Raw genomic sequence first — 15,996 nt, 5'->3', positions numbered from 1 at the left:
GGTGTTGAAGCTGCCAGCATTACACACAGTTTATGATGATATTGAATTGTGTTGCTCTGACCAACAAATGCCACACCTTTCCAATTACCAACAATTTCAAACTAATCATGGCTGTGAGTTTTAAATTACTCTACTGAAAAAAACAACAACAATAAAAACAATGGCAATGGCAACAATGTACCGTAAGCAACAGAGAGCTGAGAAAGGAACGCCCCCCAAACATGTAAGGTCATCTCTTTTCCACTTGTGGAAGGTGGTAGCATTAGAAAGAGACAGACCAATCGATGAGGAGAATTACTCCATTTTTGGCAAACAGATGTTTTTTGTGTGTGAGTAACTGAGTGTGAGGAAAAACTTGTGAGAGCTCTCCGTGCACCGTTAGTTGTTGTTTGGAGAGCCTAATAAGAAAACCATCATAACAAAAGGTGGTGTTCATTGGTTGCTGGAATGAATGAACTCTGCATAAGGTGGTGGTGGAGCAAATGAGCAAGAGTGGGTATGTGAGAAAATTGTTATAGGGTAGATAGCGCGTGAAGTTGGGAAGTATTTTTCATCAGCTATATGATTGAGAACGGTAGATAATATTCTTACAGTCGTTGAAACGCGTTTGTACGTTAAGGACGTACGTCAAATGTGGTTCCGCACAGATAAATGAAGTGACAAAAAATATAAAAATAAAGAAATAATATTTTGAAAATAATTAAAAAAGAATTTAAAGAATAATTAAAAAGAAAATAAGAATACACGAAACAAAAAATCAATTATAACAATTATAGTGCACAAGTGTTTAGTTAACAGTATTAAATATTTATAACATTATTGAAAATAAAAAAGACGAATAATGTCAAGTGCTCAAGTGTCACAACCACCTACGCTGCAACAATTGCAGCAACATCAACAACAGCAGCAGCAACAACAACAGCAACATTTTTCACAGTTCCTTAATCACATAGCGGCGGCCCAGCAGCAGCAACAACAACAACACCACCAACATTTACAACAGCAACAATCTGATCTCACTAGCTCCCCCTCACACAGTGATTATCAACACGATTCAAATACCCGTTCCACGCTATCACCACGATCGCCAAGATCCTCGTCCCATCACAGCCCTCAACGTTCAGCCGCCTCAACACCACCGCCATCACATTCCAATTCCAACTCCCCCAAGCCCTTGTTGCATGCCAATAACTCACAACCGGAAGAAAATCAGCAACAAACACCCACGGCTCTGAACCAGGCTCCATTGCCCTTATTGGTGCAACCGGTACCGTTGACCACCAATCCAAATATGCATCCACTTGGACAATTACCACCACAACAACAAAACCAAACAACATCTCCCATTAATCTACGAGATCAACGTATTTTCCCAGCCTCATTAGGCGCCCCGCCAAGAATCTATGAAGGTGCAGCCGTTCCACCGCCTCCACCACATATGATTCATGCACCTCCTGGCACATTAGTTAACGGTGTCTATCCACCAATGCCTCGTTTACCTCTCGGTGCTGTTATGCACAATAATCTGTCGCATAATAATGTTATCAATCAGCTAACACCACCACCTCCCTCACCCACAACTTCCATATCACCGCCTGTCATCCAAACCCAACAACCGAAGAAATCTTTTTGTATTGATGCTCTTCTGGCCAAAAATCAAAATACTCATCATCATGATACGCAACAGCAACAACAGTCACCGGAATCGCTGAATATGAAAACGGCACATTTGGATGATCGCCTTACCGCCGCCAGCCTACAATATGCCCGTGAAATGTCTGCAGCTGCGGCGGCAGCAGCAGCGGCCGCGGCGGGTGGTATGTCCGAACAGGAGGCCCTACAACGTATACACGATTCCCGTGAATATGATTCACCGTCACCCGACGGTATGTCAAGGTGAGTTAGTGTTCCAAATTGAGGTTGTTTTTTTTTTTGTTCAAGAAGTTGAAAAAGAAACAATAGCAAACCATTAAAAAATTAAATTAAAAAAATTAAGTCATTAAAATTAAAGGATTTTATTTAGGGCCACAGGGGTTTCAATTTTGATTTTGGTCGCACCACTGCTTTCCGCCGCGTATTTAAGCTCTGCTCAGAACATCTAGGTTTACCACTTTGTTCATTAGGATGGGTTACGAAAGGTAATGGTAAGCATACCTGCCTTGCACGCTTAACGCCCGGGTTCTATTTAGGCCAGACAATTTCACATTTCCAACGGCGGCAGCAAAAATACCCCTCAACGTGATAGTGTCGTTTTTTCCTGAGTAATTAAGCAGCGCATAACTACTCTATAAGTGGGACCTTTATTTAAGCTCTGCTCAGAACCCTTAGGTTTACTACTTTATTTATTAGGATGGGTTTCGAATGGGCTCGGTTGCCACCGTGGTGCAATTGCAAGTACACCTGCCTTGCCCGCTGAATGCCCGGGTTCGATTCCCAGGCCAGACAATATCACATTCCTAACGGCGGCAAAAATATCCCTTAGTGTGATGTTGACACGATTTCCTGTTTAATTCAGCCATGCAAAACTTCTCTACAAGTGGTGGCGTAAGACACGCACTTCAGACCCCGCAATAACCCCCAGTTGAAAGGTCCCGACGTCTTATTTTTAATAAACGGTTTCCATGATTTTTTAAACCCTGCAATCACTGTCTCATATGTAGACAAACCTTTGGATAGAAATTGAAACTTTTAATTATGGACAAGATCGAACCGAAATCCTCAAATTCCATGAATTATTTATTCTGAAGGTTTTCAGAATTTTATGGTCTTTTTTCTGGAAAAAGTTTAGGGCGTTTTGAAACGCTGGGACCCTCATCTTAATAATTGCGGGCGTTCCGAATAAATATAGACCATTGGGCCGGTCAATACGACCCGAATGCCATCTAAAAGTGTATGTTGCACTTCTTCGCAATGTACCCCAACTTGCGTTACGTTTTACCTTATATCTGAACTGGACATTAGCGATAGAATCCTTTAAAATATTGATTTTGCTGTGAACATTTCTACATTTTCGTACTGAAATTGGACTAACGATATAGTGTACAGTACTCATTTATATTTTATTTTGCAATGCAAAACATATAGAATTTATCCGAAAAGTCAAAGTCTTTAAATTTTTGTGGGGAGATAATGGAAGGAGTAGTAGCAGATGGACTAATCATTTTCAAATCTGTAGACTAAATCGGATACTCCCTTTGAAGGTTAGCTAGCGCACTGGCCATCATCTCTGGACGTATGGACTTGACCAAAAAAATTATCTTCGTAATATAGAAATGAATACCTACTGTAAAAAATTCAAAATGATCCGGGATTTGATTTTAAACTTCTCTTTTGGATATGTGGAAGATACCCTGAAGAAGTGGAGCATGATCTATGTCTCGAAGATATGTATATTCCATACTTACTTCGAGATTTAGCTTGCGCACTAGCAATTTTAGTTTGTGGCCGTAGGCTTTTTACGACTTTAGGGTTATTATTATTTTAGGAATTATGGAGGCAAAAAATTATACCAAGAGGACTACCTGATGTAAAAAAGTTAAACAAGAGTTTATCTTAAACTGTAATTTTATGAAAGACATTGACATTTTGAAGCAGTGTTTCAAATATTTAACCAAATCGGAAATCTCTTTCGATATTTAGCCTGCACCCTAACCAGTTTAGTTTGTTTGAAAATTCTGCCTATAAGGGCGAAGATAACTTTAATATTAATTTTAACCCTCTCATCCCCGATGTTGCTTATATGCAACTTTGTCTTTATGAGCGCCTAAGTACGGCTATTTTATATATTCTGGGAAGTCTAGCAATCGTTGTGTACAGTACAGACTATTCTAATCTTTTCTAAACCAAAATATATGAGCTTTATGTTCAATTTCAGTTTTGATTTTTCAAAAGTAAAACTAAAAGAACACTCCTGAACGATTGAAACATTCTTATTTACACAATTCCACAAAATAATTACCAAATAAATTCCAGAAATAATGTACTGTATCTTCCCAAACAGGAGGAGTAACGCTCCGAAATTTATGTTATAACTGAGTTTTGACATATACTTTAATTACATGTTTTCAAAAAAACTATTGGTGCAAGGAAAAAAAATTGGGGATGAGTGGGTTAATTAATTTCTCGTTGGAGTAGAGATTAATGATCGAAGATTTTTTGCAAGTGAAAGAGGAAAGCCGAAGATTCGAACCCACACAACCACCATTATGTGACTTCACTTCGCTGTTGGAAGCAGCTCATCCGACATATCTGCTGTGGAGTTTGTTGTGCCCGAAGGATTTTTCAGCTTGAGTAGTTATCTCAGGATGTATGGAAAAAATTATACCGTAACAATTTCAAACCATTTTTTGAACTTTCATGTTAAGCTATACAATGGAATGGACCGATAAATTTCATACTTGAGCCAGATTTATGTATCGAAAACAAAAATTACGATGTGCAATTTGAACCCTTCGAGAGCATCATGTTAGCGAACATTTTTAATCTTTTGTGGGGGAATTACCCGATATGATCTATCTTCGAACATGATCTAAGTTTGTACAAAATATTACGAGTTTGCACCAAATCGGTTACACCCTTTGAGGACTGCCTGAAACGTATTTTTTCGAAACAAACTTGGTTGCAACACCTTTATTATGAGGATATAAAAATCGCCAAATGGACCAATTTTGTGGTTATATATATAATTGTTCCACAAACATCCCTGAAGGGACAAGGGAGACTTCTCTCATATCTACGAGTGGACCCCGATTCATATTAGCTCAATGATATGGGACCTACTGTTTATCGCCGAGTCCGAACGGCGTGTCTTAAGACACTACTTTGTAGAGAAGTTTTACATTGCTGAAATACTCAGGAAATGTCGCCAACATTACTGAGGGGTATTTTGCCACCGCTGAAAAATGTTTGATGTTGCCTGGCCGGGGAATCGAACCCACAATCTTCAGCGTGCAAGGCGGGCGTGCTTACCATTGCACCACGGTGGCTTATGGTATCAGAAAAGTTCTTTTTTGTATACAGGCTTAATTGAAAAATATGTAAAAAAATTGAAAAAAGCTTTCTACTTATTTCAACATCAGAGTATTCAATTGAATTTTTATTTCTTTTTGTAAAAAGCATCGTCTTCGGAGATGTTAAAGCCTAAACATACATATGCACATAAATTTCAGATTCATGTATATAATGAACCTGTTTCTTAAGCAAAAATTTCTGGTATCTTCTGGGACAGATTAACAATTAGTTTTGGGTGAACTTCCGCGTTACTGCCTTTGTCCCTTAAGACATGTTCGTGGGAAATTGTTGTTTTTAGTTCGAAAAAAATATTGTCAATGTACAGATGCATGCATTATAAGAACACTATTTCTAAAGCAAAAACTTTTGGTTCGCAAAAAGCAATTTTTCCGACTTAAAAAAAACCAAAACAAGTTCGCAAAAAAAAATCAAAAAGCGAATATATTGGGAAAATATAGGCAGTGGAGACTTGTTTATAATGTCCATGCGATATATGTAAGGTATATGCGGAATATGAAAACAAGTTATGAACGGAAAATGACGGAATTAACCCTTTCATCCCCAAATTTTTTTCCTTGTGCCAATAGTTATTTTAAAATATATAATTAAAGTATATGTCGAAACTAAGTTATAACAAAAATTGCGGGGCGTTACTCCCAGAAGATACAGTACATTATTTCTAAAACGTATTTGGTCAATATTTTGTGGAATTGAGTAAATAAAAGGTTTTAATCGTTCAGGAGTATACTTTTGAAGAATCAGAACTAAACTTTTACATCAAACTCATATATTTTGATTTAGGAAAGATTAGAATAATTTGGACTGTACACAACGAATTTGAATTTGCACTGATGTGTTAGACTTTACACTAAATAATGCACCTTAGTTATGTTGATCTAGACACAACTGATATTTTTTGTTGTTACATGGCTGGGTATAGTATTGAGAAAGATTCAAAGTTGAATATGTGAAATAATGGTACTTAGACGCTCATAAAGACAATGTTGCATATATGCAACATCGGGCATGATAGGGCTAAGAAAAAAAAATCACTGATCAGAATGCGATAAAAATTCTGAACGGAATTAGGAAAAAATGCATTCATTTTTTCTATGAACATCTTGTTGGCTTCTTTCGTCCGGTAAAAAGCGGCACTGTTGTAGAGCTGGCAAAGTATCGATATTTAATTTCAAAAAATCGATAGTCATCGAAACTATCGTTAATCTGTCATTACTATTAATTTGGAAATGAAAACGGCGGAAATATCTATGCATTTATTGATATTTTGCACTAGTACTTCAGAGAAATATAAAGGAGAAAAAACAATTGATTTTATTTAATAGAAATACACAAAAATACAGATTATTTTTTCGAAAAATGCGTAGGGGTGGCTACGGACTAACTTTCTCACATCCACGAAACCGAAAAGTTCCGTAATTTCTATTAATTTCAATAGATTTTAGGTAAGGGGCTTTTAAATCGATAATATTGATGGGCAAAACTATCTATTGATATTGAATTTTTCAAAAATAATCGATACTATCGATAGCGCGATTGATTTTTTGCAAGCTCTACACTGTTGTTAGCCCTTCGGTTCCTGCCGCGTTAATCATGTTCAGTTGTTATCATTCATACTTATTTTGAACACAGTCTTCAGTGGAAAATATCACTGTGCAACACGAAAATTATTAACCATATTCTGACACCGCAGCGTGATAGAAGACCAAAAAATAGAATACATGTATCTCGCCGTTTTTCCCTATCTCATCAACTTTTGCGTTCGTAGGCCTCCAAAGGTTGATGTAAAAAGGGGTCATTTATCAAACTATATCTTCCAAACCGTTAGCAATTTCGAATTTATCTCAGATGCAAAGTTGTAGATCTTGTCTTAAGGAACAAAAATTGTGAACACATATAATCCATCAAACTTCATATGCAAGGTCAAAATCGCCTAGGTCAAATTTATTTTAAAACATTTTCTCGGGTTTTGGTCTGCAGCTATCAAACCGATCAAATTTGAAACATACAACCAACTACAAAAACGTACTTCAGATCCCAATAAACATCTTTCTAGAACATACGATATCTGTATAGACGGTTCTTAAAGGTCAAAATAATAAAGCAAATGGGATTTTTATCCTGTTTTCTCTGGTTCTGGTCTACAGGTTCTAAACCGTTCAATATTCACGGAAACAACCAACTGCAATAATGTAGCTAAGACATCAGTGAACAACTTTCAGGAAGATGCGAAATGTCTATGAATAGTTCTTAAAGGTGAAAATAGCAAAAAACTTTTGAAAATATTAAATTTTTACACTATTCTTCTCCGGTTCTGGTCCAAAGATGTCCAACCGCCCAAAAATTAAGGATACCGTCAACTACAAATGTACCTAAGACTTTAATCTTAGATACATTTTTGTAGTTGACGGTATCCTTAATTTTTGGACCAGAATGTTATAAATTTGAAAAAAATCTTCTACTTATTCTTCTATTATCGAATTTTCATTTCTTTATTTGTAAAAAGCGTCGTCTTCAGAGATGTTAAAGCCTAAAATATACACAGATACACATTTTGTTGAGTATCGATGATAGTGTACAGTACTTATTTATTAGCCAATTGTTAACATTGAATGAGGAAAATACAACCAACCCTTGACCTTTCTGGGAGGTTTGTGCGATATGTTATTTTTTGCAGTACGTCATTAATTCAATCATCACAAACAAATCTTCTATTCGTTCGCCGTATATCAAAGATAGTTTACAATACAGTACAATTTCAAAATCACAATTTGTCAATTCATACCTTACTCGGACGAATTTACAAAATTATAAGACTTAATTTTTTCCACTGGCTCGAATATCCTGGTCTTCTGGCTTTACTCTTGGAATTAAAACGAAAAGAGATTTATCTTATTTTTGTATTTTTGTCGGTATGTGTTTTACATTTGAGGTCAAACTATACTATTTCATAACATAAATAATAACATCATCTATGTACGTATATAAACAACATCTTTTTATAAATAACCTACTTTTAATATATTTGTAACAATAGAAAATAGGTTACCTCTCTCTCGGTCTAACTCTACATAATGGTCGTCTTTCAACAATTATGCCATTAAAAACTGCTTAAATAAATATGAAACCAAAATAGTTAACAAATACCATAATTGTAAAAACTCAAAATCATTTTAAATGTCACTTGAAAATTAAGACTCAAGACATTACTCAATCTAAAAAAATGCTTAACAGTAAATATTCGGTTCAAAGTCATGAAAATCAAATGATAATTGCAAACCAAAGAAAATATTATTTATTTTTGGTTACAATGTTTTAAAAAATAATAAAAAATATAATAAAATCAAACAACAATGTTGAAAGTGTAACACAAATTGAAAACCATTTAAAATCAGACAAAAACCAAGAAAAAAATTGTTATCATTAATTGTTTTTTTAAATTATGACTATGAACTCAATAGCACTTTGTAGGTAGAATATTGTTAATTGTTTTGAAGTGTTTGCAAAAGGAAATTGATTTTTTGTAATACATATTTACGAATGATTATCTTTAGACCCATGTGTCGAAAGTGAATGAATATGCAACAATAAATGCCTCAATTTGCAACATTTTATGCCTAAAAATCGTATTTCAACAAAAATGTTTAAAATTGCGAACATTTGTGTCGCATCTTGATTCAAAAAATTTAGAGTGTTCCTTGATCATTTTCAAATTTGACTGAACTTTAGAGTTGTGTAGTTTCGGAACTATTCCGGACAAGGAACTATTTCCAGCTATTGCGTTTATATACATAAGAACTACATAGTTCTTATAGTTCTTTTTGTTCTTCTCGTTCGTTTAATTTAACGCCTAGGTCGATCTTTCTTCGTGCTGTTTATTGGCTGCAATTTGTATATTTTTTATGTCAATTCATCCAACAAACATTTCGGTTTCGGAACTATTTAAAATGAAGAAACAAAAAGATCGACGAAAGAGAAAGGTTCGTTGAATTATTTCGGTCTCGGAACTAGTTCGAACGATTAAAAAAAAAAATCGTTGAACTATATCTGTCTCGGAACTATATTAAGGAACTAGTTCCTTTTGGGAAAAGGAACTAGAAAGATCGATCCTCTCCGGGAACTAGATTGTCCAACTCTACTGAACGTATGATTGAATTATTGCCATTATGATAAATCTGAAAAAAAATCGGGGAATAGCTTCAGGGTTAGATTTCTAGGTTTTTACCCAAGCTGTTTTACGCTGAAGTCATATAAGAATCACGGCGCTTAAATCATCGACTGACAACATTAGGTTTATATCGTCCTTGCCCTTTATTCCTTTGCACTTTAACCCCCAGTTTATGTATTTCGAAACGAAAATGTGTGCGCATGAAACACACCCAAACTTTAGTTTTGGAAATATTATTACCTTTGCTTTTGTTTCACAACAAAAAACAAATTTGAAAAACACACTCAAATTTGGTAGTTTTTCTTGCGCATTCATTTTCTTATCGACATACATGAACAGGCCCTAAGTCAGTCGATAACACAAGTGAGAATGCCATGCTGCTTATGTGTCTGAGCCTTTTTGTTGTACATAAAAAAACTAATGGCCTGTTTCACTAAGACGACTCGAATTCAAATTCGTTCGAACTTTTACCAAACTTCTGTTTTTTTAAAAAATATTTGCTTCATTTGTGTTTTCAATCAAACAAAAATGTTCTGCAATAACAAGAGTTTGGTAGTAATGTGAACGAATTTGAATTCGAATCGTCCTAGAGAAATAGGCCATAATTCATTAGTATTCAATTCATAGTATTCAAAATGTTAATAATCATGCATATCATGAATGCTGTTTCTAAAGCGAAAATACTGTTTACTTCTGAGAAAGGTTGAAAAAAAAACAACTTTGCTGGTGTTTTTCTCTTTTTGTCCTTTTATGTATTTGTTTACATTTATTTTTACTTAATAATGAATTTCCTTTCTTATGCTGTTTCTCTTTTCTTCCAGATCCGAATCTCCCACATCATCGCATCGTTCCAGTCCACCCATTAGCCCCGGCTGTGAGGATCAACAACATTTGGGTATGCATGGCATGGATTTGGGTGATGAATTTAAAAAACCTGTGCCTCCTCATAGTCCCATAAGACCACAAGATTTCCCCTTGTATGCCGGCGGTCATCCTTATCATTTGTTGGCCCATGGTGGTTCCGCCTTTCATAGACCATTGGATCCTTCGGGAAAACCAATACCGGTAAGTAATTTTATTTAATATTAAATTAAAATTTTGGGTATTTTTTTCGAGAATTGTAAAGGTAGTTTGTTGGCGAACTATGATAATTACAAAAAGAAAGATAAACTGGCGGGCAGGCAGAAAGGTTTAGATTTTCTTAGTTAAAGGGTTTGGAACCATAGAACTTGTGATATTGAAGTCGAACTCGGCCAACTGAAGGATTTAATTTCGCTAGAGCTTCCATTAGTGTTTTAGTGTTAGTGTTTTGACACTTTACTTCATTGCGAATCACGGTTTGGAGAGATATCTTTCTAGCCAGCTGAAACATACATAGGGAAAATAATTCATAAATAATATGAATAATGACGTTTCCTATGTTTAGATGCAGGCATTTTATGAACGTTTTTTTCTGATGCGAAAATTAATTATTTCTTTTGAGAGGCATACCCCCATTATTTTTTCTTCTTTTTTTTGTTATATTTTGGATTTTCCGAAGAGATTTATAGCGTTCCGGCCAACGTAAACTTAAAAATGATAATTAAATTTCAAGGAGGACATTCTTGGCATTAACTATTAATGTGAAAATTATATTTTTAATGCCTCCAAATTGGTTTATTTTGCGTTTTCAAATCCATCCAATAGTAAAAGAAAACATGTAATAATGGCCCCTAGCAACTTAATTTTCAACATTACTCCATCTGAAAATTTTTTCAAGGATTCTCCTTCGTTAGACTATAGTTTCGTTCTCTCTCTCTTCTGTGTGAATTGTCAGTAGGTTCGTTTACAACCATTTTGAGATCTATGAAAAAGGTATCTAGTATGATTTTGAAAACTTTCGACGATAGATTTACATGGTTCGGATATATTCCTTTCTGGACAGCCTTAACATACACAGAGGAAAATAATCCATACATGTTATGAATAGTGTAGCAAAAATGTCGCCAATTTTAGATTCATGTATGTTATGAACACTATTTTCAAGCGAAAATTAGTGGTTCCATCCGAGAGAGATTGGAATTTAATTTTAATCGAACTTTAGCGTTACTCCCCTTGTCTTTTACGGGATGGTCGTTGAGACATGTTTCGTAGTTCGAAAAATGATGCCAATGTACATATTCATGTATTTTATGAAAGTTATTTGCAAAAAGAAATTTACTTGTTTCTTCTGTGGGAGACTGAAGATTAGTCTTTGGTGAACTTAAGATATGTTTGTGGGAAAGAGTTTTTCTTAGTTCATAAAAATCTTGCCAATGTACAGATTCATGTATTTTATGAACGCTATTTGCAAAACGAAATTTACTTGTTTCTTTTGTGTGAGACTGAAGATTAGTTTTTGGTGAACTTAAGATTTGTTTGTGGAAAATAGTTTTTTTTATTATCTTCTTGCCAATGTACAGATTCATGCATTTTATGAACGCTTTATCTAAAAAGAAATTTGCTCGTTTCTTCTTTGTGAGACTGAAGATTAGTTTTTGGTGAACTTAAGATATATTTGTGGGAAATATTTTTTTATTTCAAAAAATGTTGCCAATGTACAGATTCATGAATTTTATGAACGCTATTTCTAAAACGAAATTTACTTGTTTCTTCTGTGTGAGATAGATGATTAGTTTTTGGCGTATCTAAGATATGTTTGTGGGAAATAGTTTTTTTTTAATTCAAAAAATGGTGCCAATGTACAGATTCATGCATTTTATGAACACTATTTCTAAAATGAAATTTACTTGTTTCTTCTGTGTGAGATTGAAGATTAGTTTTTGGCGAACTTCAGATATGTTTGAGGGAAATAGTTTTTTTTATTTCAAAAAATGTTGCCAATGTACAGATTCATGTATTTTATGAACGCTATTACTTAAACCGAAATTTATTTGTTTCTTCGGTGTGAAATTCATGATTAGTCTTTGGTGAACTTAAGATATGTTTGAGGGAAATAGTTTTTTTATTTCAAAAAAATCTTGCCAATGTACAGTTTCATGCATTTTATGAACGCTATATCTAAATCGAAATTTATTTGTTTCTTCTTTGTGAGACGGAAGATTAGGTTTTGGTGAACTTAAGATATGTTTGTGGGAAATAGTTTTTTTATTTCAAAAAATGTTACCAATGTACAGATTCATGTATTTTATGAACGCTATTTCTTAAACCGAAATTTACTTGTTTCTTCTGTGTGACATTGATGATTAGTTTTTGGCGAACTTAAGATGCGTTTGTGGGAAATAGTTTAGTGTCTATTTCAAAAAATGTTGCCAATGTACAAATTCATGCATTTTATGACCACTACTGCGGAAAAAACAATTTTATCGAGTTTTTTTGTTCAAAATACAACAAATATGAAGTTTATCAAAAAGAGAGAAAAGCGAAATATAGAGAAAATACAGGAAATGGAAATGACATGCATATAACGTCCATCCAATATATGTAAGGTACATGCAGAATATGAAAAGAAGTTATAAACGGAAAATAACGGAACAGAATACTTCGGATCTGTTGTTGCCATATCGGTTAATCATGTCCAGTTGTCTTCATTCTGAACGGCGTTGGTTCAGTAGAATCTTTCTGATTGCTATAACTGGAGATTCAATCCTGCAAAAAAAGTCAACTCCTCAAGAAATTTTGAAATGTCGGTATATCGGACCATTTTTCTGGAACTGTTCTTACGAAATTTCTTTTTTTTTTGCAGTTGTAGGAGTGTTGGGCTTACGTTTTGATGTCCCTATTACAGGGCATATTTTTTAGTCTTTCCCTTAGATCTTAAAATAAGATCCGAATGCATAGAAATCCTAACTGCCCCTAACTAAAAAAATCGGTGCGAGGTTTTACGGCTTTGTGGTCCTGATTTTCTTGATGACCATCAGCACGGAATGTCCCAAAAACCCTACCGGCAACAACCAAATTAGGGTCGTTTGTATAAAAAATGGAAGAATGATAGCGGCAGGATTGCCACTCGACTACTAATGTTGCGAATGTATACATTGAAAGATCGCTTCTCGAAGAGTTTTGGAATGCATGAAGGACGTAGTTCATGAAGTCTCAATTGCAATGGAGTAATTTTATTCCCGTGGAAGTCCGATATTTCCTATTTAATATCCGAAACTTTTATTCGTATAGACAGTGTTGTGTCCGCCAATAGAATAATCACATTATGTCTGGTTCTGATGCTTCTATCTTCAACCCAGATTCGAATATTCATATTTTGGTTTCGTATGTTTTGGTTTCATAGTAATAAGCCGGGTCTTCGTTTACACTAACAGGTTTATGCAGGTCTACAAATCTTCAAAATGCAACAAAAAACACATTTTTTACTGATCGATCCCATTTACTAATCAATTCTCTCCGTTTTTTATCTCCTTCTTTCCAGATACCAATGGGTCAACACTTTATGCCATCACATTTACAATTTGAATTTTTGGCACGTGCCGGTATGCTGCATCATCGTATACCCGAATTGGCGGCCTATCCCCATCATGCCATTTTGGGTAAAACACGACGTCCCCGCACCGCGTTTACCTCACAACAGCTACTCGAATTGGAGAAACAATTTAAACAAAATAAATATCTATCCCGGCCGAAACGTTTTGAGGTGGCCAGTGGTTTAATGTTGTCGGAGACTCAAGTGAAAATTTGGTTTCAAAATCGTCGTATGAAATGGAAACGTTCGAAGAAGGCACAACAAGAGGCAAAGGAACGTCTAAAGCAGCAACAGCAACAACAGCAGCAGCAACAGAATTCACCACCAAATACAGTCAGTTAGTTTTTGGCCAAAGAGGCTGTGGGTTTTTACTAGTATCACCCGCACTATAATCAACTTATGAATGCCAGTAGCAGCAGCAGGAGTGGCAGCAATGGCAACAATTGCTGCACTTTGCCAGGCACATCAACGTCAACAACAACAGCAATAGAAGCAACCAAAGAAGAAATAAGATGAAGAACAACAAAAAATTGTAATTGCAACTGCAGCTACTGGTTATCACCATGATGATGACGATGATGATGCTGCTGTGGGGGAGACATGAATCTGGCTAATTACCAATGCTAGTCACAAAGTTGGCCAAATAGACAAACAAATACAACTTTAGTCAACATAGCCACAATTATCCGTCCCAACTCCTCGCTCCCTCTTGATGCTGACCCTCCAAAGCTGCCCGCCCTGTCTTGCAATTCTAATGAGAGGTCATTTAGGTGGTTATCCTCCTTGTTGCTTGCTCTGCTGGTCGGTGACGGTGTCAATCCATGCAATGGAGAATGTTGATATTTGTTCTCATTGTCGTTGTTGTTGTTATTTCATTACTAACACCTGTGTCCCTACATCAATACACTTAGTCAGCAGCGTCAGCTACATCCAGTATTATTACCATGATTAGCCAACAAATCGTGATAATGGCCAGAGTTTACTTAGCTAATGAGGTTTACTTAAATCAATAGCAGTCAGCAGGAGTATCAGCAGATTGTTGGTTGGTGTTGCCATTTTGTTTACATGCATACATACATATGTATGTATGTATATGTTTGCAATTAGTTGAAATTTGTCTGGATTTTAAACGCATCATTGGCATTGATGATGGAGGTGTAAAAATGTTTATTTATATTTAGAAAATGGTTTAGTTATTGTTGTCAACATTCCCGTTTTAAATTTAATTGCAACAAAGTTGACAGCAGCCACAACACCAACAAAAATCGTTTTATGTGATAAATCTAAATGAACAGAACTACAGCAAAAATGACATAAACAGAAACCACAAATACTGGGCAATGACAAGTTCCGACACGAAACACAAAGCGTTTTCGCGCCTTGCCGTCTCGTATGCATTGTAAATATTTATTGTAAAAAAATGAACAAAACCAAATTAAAGAAATGTGTATTAATTAATATTTGTGTATTATTAAATAAGTCCTAGGTACAATTTATTGAATTTTGAATAGAAAGAAAACAAAAAAAATGAAATGGAAACAACCAATGAATAATAAAAATCAAAATATAAAAACTAAATTGATTGCTGTTTTACAGTGTTTTATTTAACTTGCTTTGGTGTCCGTTTAGTTCAAATCTAGTAACTCATTTTTAACGCAGTTGTAGTTGATCAATCGAACTGAAACATTGTACACTTTTTAGATTTGGATGACAATACATGAATATGAAACCAAAACCAATATGGGTCCATTTTTATACCCTCCACCATATGGAGGGTATAATAAAATTTGTCATTCCGTTTGTAACACATCGAAATATTCGTCGGAGACCCTATAAAGTATATATATTATTGATCAGCATAAAATTCTATGTCGATTTGACCATGTCCGTCTGTCTGTTGAAATCAAGACACAGCTCGCAATTTTAAAGATAGAGAGTCAAAGTTTGGTACAGAAGTTTTTATTACTTGCAGGATGGTTGGTATTGAAAAGGGGATATATCGGTCCACGTTTTGATATACCCCCCATAGAACGGTACCTCCCGATTTTCGGTATTTTTAAGGTTTTAGCTTCATTATCATACCAAAATGGCAGAAATTTGGTACGTAGTTTTCTTTAGGGGTATAAAACTTTCCCCCAGAATTTTGTCGGTATCGGTCCACACCTTCATATAGCCTCCATAGAACGGTAGCTCCCGATTTTCGGTATTTTTAAGGTTTTAGCTTCATTATCACACCGAAATTTGGTACTTAGTCTACGTTGGTGGTATAAAACTTTCCCCCAGAACTTTGTCGGTATCGGTCCATGCCTTCATATAGCTCCCATAGAACGGTACCTCCCGATTTTTC

General features: G+C 35.2%; 1 protein-coding gene across 1 annotated transcript; it reads left to right on the top strand.

The window, feature by feature from the left end:
* The first annotated feature begins 380 nt into the window (after positions 1–380).
* On the top strand, positions 381–15,227 carry LOC141400772 (uncharacterized). Its single transcript, XM_073980262.1, has 3 exons — positions 381–1,896; positions 10,018–10,261; positions 13,599–15,227. Exons 1-3 carry the CDS (start codon positions 842–844, stop codon positions 13,989–13,991), a joined length of 1,692 nt encoding a protein of 563 aa, XP_073836363.1. The 5' UTR covers positions 381–841; the 3' UTR covers positions 13,992–15,227.
* Positions 15,228–15,996: the final 769 nt, after the last annotated feature.

The sequence above is a fragment of the Musca autumnalis genome, unplaced genomic scaffold, assembly GCF_047663935.1.
Source record: "Musca autumnalis isolate F117 unplaced genomic scaffold, ASM4766393v1 scaffold_4, whole genome shotgun sequence".
Taxonomy (NCBI): domain Eukaryota; kingdom Metazoa; phylum Arthropoda; class Insecta; order Diptera; family Muscidae; genus Musca; species Musca autumnalis.
This window is presented reverse-complemented; position numbering and strand designations above follow the sequence as displayed.

Coding starts and splice junctions, on each gene's coding strand:
- LOC141400772 (XM_073980262.1), top strand. CDS start 842: ATGTCAAGTGCTCAAGTGTCACAACCACCTACGCTGCAACAATTGCAG. Junction 1,897..10,017: donor TCACCCGACGGTATGTCAAG/GTGAGTTAGTGT, acceptor CTTTTCTTCCAG/ATCCGAATCTCCCACATCAT. Junction 10,262..13,598: donor CTTCGGGAAAACCAATACCG/GTAAGTAATTTT, acceptor CCTTCTTTCCAG/ATACCAATGGGTCAACACTT.